Source organism: Salvelinus sp. IW2-2015, unplaced genomic scaffold (assembly GCF_002910315.2).
Source record: "Salvelinus sp. IW2-2015 unplaced genomic scaffold, ASM291031v2 Un_scaffold3868, whole genome shotgun sequence".
Classification (NCBI taxonomy): Eukaryota; Metazoa; Chordata; class Actinopteri; order Salmoniformes; family Salmonidae; genus Salvelinus; species Salvelinus sp. IW2-2015.
In genome coordinates, this window is record NW_019945142.1 from 11,404 (window position 1) to 17,279 (window position 5,876).

At 48.9% G+C, this 5,876-nt stretch overlaps 1 protein-coding gene across 1 annotated transcript; it reads left to right on the forward strand.

Annotated features, from left to right (window-relative positions):
* Positions 1–467: 467 nt before the first annotated feature.
* On the forward strand, positions 468–5,020 carry LOC139026098 (uncharacterized). Its single transcript, XM_070441384.1, has 3 exons — positions 468–489; positions 3,011–4,516; positions 4,668–5,020. The coding sequence occupies exons 1-3, from the start codon at positions 468–470 to the stop codon at positions 5,018–5,020; spliced, it is 1,881 nt and encodes a 626-aa protein (XP_070297485.1).
* Positions 5,021–5,876: the final 856 nt, after the last annotated feature.

The following is a 5,876-nucleotide window of genomic DNA, read 5'->3' on the forward strand; positions in this document are numbered from 1 at the left end:
TAGCATAGCCCAGCTACCACTAACACTAGCCCTAGAAACCATAACTGTAGCTTAGCATAGCCCAACTACCACTAACACTAGCCCTAGAAACCCTATCCAACTGTAGCTTAGCATAGCACACACACAACTGTACACATATTTCCCCCCTTTACCACACTGCGGATGTGTAACATAGCTCCACTGGCCTGAAGAAAAGTGAGGGGAAACAAACAGAAGAGACAAAAACACTGGAGCCAGAGGAGGAGGAGAGACAGACAGATGGACAGAGCACTCTCTCTCTTTTCCTTCCATCACATTTTATAGGAGGCCTGGCCTGACTCATCATACAAGGCCCAATCAGCATATTTACAATTACAATAATTACAGGCATCGTCTGGCGGTGTCTTGTAGCCAACAGGGCCAAAACATCTGATGCCACCACAGAACTAATTTGTAGCCCAATAACTGGTCGAGATAGAGAGAGGAGTATGGATTGCACAGGACTCACAGGTAAGCATGCATACATATCTCTAGCATCTAGTGAGACTTTAGGCTATACAGCTATTAGCGAACCCCTTACGTGCTTCTCACACCCATTTGCTTCTGTTTGGTTTAGGCGGTTTCTGTACAGCCACTTTGAATATCAGCTGATGTAAGAAGGCTAATAAATCAATTTGATTTGAATTTGAAGCCGTGTTCCCAAAGCTCGATCCTCAGGAACCCAAGGAGTGCACATTTTGTTTTTGTGACCCTAACACTACACAGCTGATTCAAATGATCAAAGCTTGATGATTAGCTAATTATATGAATCAGCTGGTAGCGCTGGGGCAAAAAAAACAAAAAGCGCCCCCCTTGGGTCCCCAGGACCGAGTTTGGGAAACGCTGGCCTATGAGTAAGTACAGTTCACTCTGTCCCTCTATTTTTACTTGCAGCACATAGGCTACACTTCTTGTGCTTTCCTTATAAAATAAAATAAATGTTATGATAAGCCAGTTAGCACACAGAAGATCAGACCGCATCATTAATCCAGGATAACATACTGATATCATATCGACAGCAAGTAATGCCCTCTGGCATATTTGGCTCCAGCATTTCAACTTTGATTTCTGGTCAAACAGATGGTCTTAGAAAAACATCTTTAATAATACATAAAAACACAAAAATGTCTGAAGACGTCCGCTAACTAATGTTAACATCTACATTTACACTAAAGAAAGTAAAAGTATAGGTAAAAACATATTTACTATATTATACTTAATTAATGTACAGACCGGTTGAGTTTTTACTTTACCTTCTATAAAAGGTATTTAAATGAATTGGTTGTTAAATGATACTCTGCTACTTGAGTCATCTCTCTCTCTCTCAATTCAATTGAAGGGCTTTATTGCATGGGAAACACATGTTAACATCGTCAAAGCAAGTGAAAATAGATAAAACAAGTGAAATAAACAAAAAAATGAACGTAAACATACTCACCAAAAGTTCCAAAAGAATAAAGAACATTTCAAATGTCATATTTAAGCAATAAGGCACAATGCGTCGTGCCTAAGAACAGCCCTTAGCCGTGGTATATTGCCATATACCACAAACCCCAAGTGCCTTAATGCTATTATAAAACTGTTACCAACGTAATTAGAGCAGGAAAAAAAATACATGTTTTGTCATACCCGTGTATACGTCCTCTGATATACCACGGCTGTCAGCCAATCAGCATTCAGGGCTCTAACCATCCAGGTTTAACATGATTTGATGTATGCATTGTGTATAATTAATATAGTGTTGTAATGATGTGCAAATAGTTAAAAGTTAAAAAGGGAGAATAAATATGGGTTGTATTTACAATGGTGTTTGTTCTTCAATGGTTGACCTTTTCTTGTAGCACAAGGTCATACATCTGTCTGCTGTGATGGCACACTGTGGTATTTCACCCAGTAGATATGGGAGTTTATCAGTATTGGGTTTGTTTTTTGAATTCTTTGTGGGTCTGTGTAATCTGAGAGAAATATGAGTCTGTAATATGGTCATACATTTGGAAGGAAGATAGGAATTGCAGCTCAGTTTCCACCTCATTTTGTGGGCAGTGTGCACATAGCCTGTCTTCTCTTGAGAGCCAGGTCTGCCTACGCTGGCCTTTCTCAATAGCAAGGCTATGCTCTATGTCTGTACATAGTCAAAGCTTTCCTTAAGTTTGGGTCAGGTATTTTGCCACTGTGTATTCTCTGTTTAGGGCCAAATAGCATTCTAGTGTGCTCTGTTTTTTTGTTATTTCTTTCCAATGTGTCAAGTAATTATCTTTTTGTTTTCTCAAGATTTGGTTGGGTCTAATTGTGTTGCTTTCCTGGGGCTCTGTGGGGTGTGTTTGTGTTTGTGAACAGAGCCCCAGGACCAGCTTGCTTAGCGGACTCTTCTCCAGGTTCATCTCTCTGTAGGTGATGGCTTTGTTATGGAAGGTTTGGGAATCGCTTCTTTTTAGGTGGTTGTAGAATTTAACGACCCTTTACCGATTTTGATAATTACTGGGTATCGGCCTAATTCCTAATTCTATAAATGATTCAAGTATTTTTTTGCCAGATCCTAATTGGCATGTAGAATTGTATGTTCCTTTTGATGGCATAGAAGGCCGATTCCTCTCTCTCTCACCAAGCCCCAACCTCTGTCATTCAAGGAGCGTAGCTGTTGTTGCTCGACCACAAGATCATTTGCCGACCATTCACTCTCCAGTCTGCATGGTCAATGCAGCATGTTAAAACCCTCTCTCAAGCCTTCTCTCTGGCCCTGGGACACAGAGACACAAACTTTAGAGACTCTCCAGCTGTACCGTTTTGATGCTGTGCTATCTATGTCACAATAGACCAGGGGCCTACGTTGCATAGATGTCTTAGAGCTATAGTCTCTGCTGAACCCAGAATCAAGGATAATTCAGATGTGTAAGTTATGTGAATAGACTGTCTGCTCTGGCCATATCTTAGGCTACTCAGTTCTGTTAAGATAGTAGGCTTGCTATATGGCCCTCGTATACTTTGTTCCCAGAACCAGCGCTCGCTCACGCCTGCCCCTTCACCCTACCGTCACCAGCGCTCCTCACTCCTGCCCCTTCACCCTACTCCCAGCACTCCTCACTGCTGCCCCTTCACCGTAACCTCACCAGCGCTCCTCACTCCTGCCCCTTCACCCTACCTTTCCAACGCAGCGCTCCTCACACCTGCCCCCTTCACCCTACTTCACCAGCGCTCCTCACTCCTGCCCTTCCACCCTACCTCTACCAGCGTCCTACACACCTGCCCCTTCACCCTACCTCACCAGCGCTCCTCACACCTGCCCTTCACCTACCTCACCAGCGCTCGCTCACTGCTTGCCTCCTCACCCTACCTCACCAGCACTCCTCCTCACTCCTGCTCCTTCACCCTACTCACCAGCGCTCATCATGCCTGCCCTTCACCCTACCTCACCAGCGCTATCATGCCCTGCCCTTCACCGTACCTCACCATCAGCGCTCCTCAACTTCTGCCCCTTCACCCTACTCTCACCAGCGCTCCTGCAACACTGCCCTTCACCCTACTCACCAGCACTCCTGCTTCCTTCACGCCTACCTCACCAGCGCTCTCACTCTGCCCCTTCACCCTACCTCACCCAGCGGCTCAATCATGCCTGCCCCCCTTCACCCCTACGCTCACCTAGCGGCTCCTGCACTTCTGCCCTTCACCCTAAACTTCACCAGCGCTCCTCACACCTGCCCCTTCACCCTACCTCACCAAGCATCTGCTCCTTCACCCCTAACCTCTACCAGCGCTCCTCACTCTGCTGCCTTCACCCTATCCTCACCAGCACTCCTCCTCCTGCTCCTTCACCCATACCTCACCAGCGACTCTCACTCCATGCCCTCACCTACCTACCCAGCCTCCTCACTCCTGCCCCTTCACCCTACCTCACCAGCCTCCTCACATGCCCTTCACCCTACCTCACCAGCGCTCCTACACTCTCTGCCCTTCCACCCTACTAACCAGCGCTCCTCACACCTGCCCCTTCACACCTACTCGCACCAGCGCCTCCTGCCTCTGCCTTCACCCTACCTCACCACGCTGCCGCCTCCTTCAACCCTTCCAGCTCACGCCCCTCACCCTACTCAACCAGCGCTCTTTCACATGCCTTGCCCTTCAACCTACCTCACCAGCGCTCCGTCACTTCTCTGCCCCTTCACCCTACTCTCTACCAGCGTCCTCACCCTGCCCCTTCACCCTACCTCACCAAGCGCTCCTCACTCCGCCCCTTCACCCTACCTCACCAGCCTCACTTCCTGCTCCCTTCACCCTACCTCACAGCGCCATCCTGCACTCCTGCCCCTTCCACCCGTACCTCACCAGCACTCCCTACTCCTGCCCGTTCACCCTACCTCACCCGAGCCTCCTCACTCTGCCCTTCACCGCTACCTCACCAGCATCGCTCATCATGCCTCCCTTCACCCGTACCTCACCAGCGCCTCTCACTCCTGGCCCCTCACGCTCCTTCACCAGCGCTTACTCTGCCCTACCCAGCACAGTCCTCATCAGCCTGCCCCTTCACCCATAACCTCACCAAGCGGCTCCTCACTCCTGCCCCTTCACCCTACCTCACCATGCTGCCTCAACTCCTGCCCTTCAACCTACCTCACCAGAGCTCCTCATCCGCCTTCACCCTACTCTCACCGCAGGCTTCCTCACTCCTGCCCCTTCACCCTACTCACCAGCACCTCGCCTCCGCTCCTCACCAGCTCCTAACCTGCCCTGCACCTCCTCACGACTCTCGCCCCTTCACCTACCTCACCAGCGTCATTCATTCCTGCCCCTTCACCCGTACCTCACAGCAGCTCCTCACCTGCCCTCCTCACCCTACCTCACCACGCCCCTCCTGCTCCTCACCTACTCACCAGCAGCTTCCTCACTCCTGCGCCTTCACCCTTACCTCACCAGCACTCCTCGCCCCTTACACCCACAGGCCCTCGCACACCTGCCCTTCACCTCACACACCTCGCCCCGCTTCACCCTACCGTCACCAGCGCCCTAGCCAGCTAACTATACGAATTAGCATATTCAGCTAACAATTTATTTTTAAGCCACAACGTTAGCCTAAGAAAAGACCAACGAGCTGTTTGCAGACAGTAAAGATACCAACTAATAGTGTATTATAGAACACTTACTGGATTTATATTAACAAGCAAAGTGGAAAGCAGCATCGTTTGTCATCAACAAATATCTGTTGCATTCTGCTGTGCAAAAGAGCGGCACAAATGTGGTGGTCTCCGATAGAGGTTTCAGTTTTATCAGGTGCACTGTCCCAGCGGCCCGGTTAGAGGAGCAAATGACAGTAGGAGACAGGGGACAACTTCACACTTTATTTAACACACCCAGAACACACAAACACACACACACACACACCACACACACACACAACACACACAGGCACCTAGACACACACACAGCCTACGGGAAGAGGAATAGAATTGGTGAAAGTGGTTTGGTGGTCAGTGATTCCCGCTAAACACACAGGTTGGAATTCAGGATGGAGGCTTGGTCCTTGGTATGAAGGGCCCCAGTGGTGAGTTGTGTTGAGGTGGGTGCAGAGTTCTTCTGTACCTGTTGGTCTCTCTTGTAAAACCTGTCCAACTGAAAGCTTGTGTTTGAGATCCCCCCCCCAGGTACAGTCTGTGATTGGCTGACCAGGGGGAGAATGTTCTGGATGGAGGGCCCTTGGCAACTGAGTAGCCAGGGACAGAGGGTGTGAAACCGGGGGATGGTAGACTCTGCTGGGCTGGAGAGTTTCTTAAAAGTTTTGTGTCTCTTGTGTCCCAGGTGCCAGAGAGAAGGCTTGAGAGGAGGGTTTAACATGCCTGCCACATTGACCATGCAGAACGGTAGAGTTT

Bases quoted from the DNA above. Each gene is read 5' to 3' on its own strand.
- LOC139026098 (XM_070441384.1), top strand. From the start codon at position 468: ATGGATTGCACAGGACTCACAG. The intron at 490-3,010 runs GTAAGCATGCAT...CTTTGTTCCCAG, and splicing joins GGATTGCACAGGACTCACAG to AACCAGCGCTCGCTCACGCC. The intron at 4,517-4,667 runs GTCCTCATCAGC...CTCTCACCGCAG, and splicing joins ACTCTGCCCTACCCAGCACA to GCTTCCTCACTCCTGCCCCT.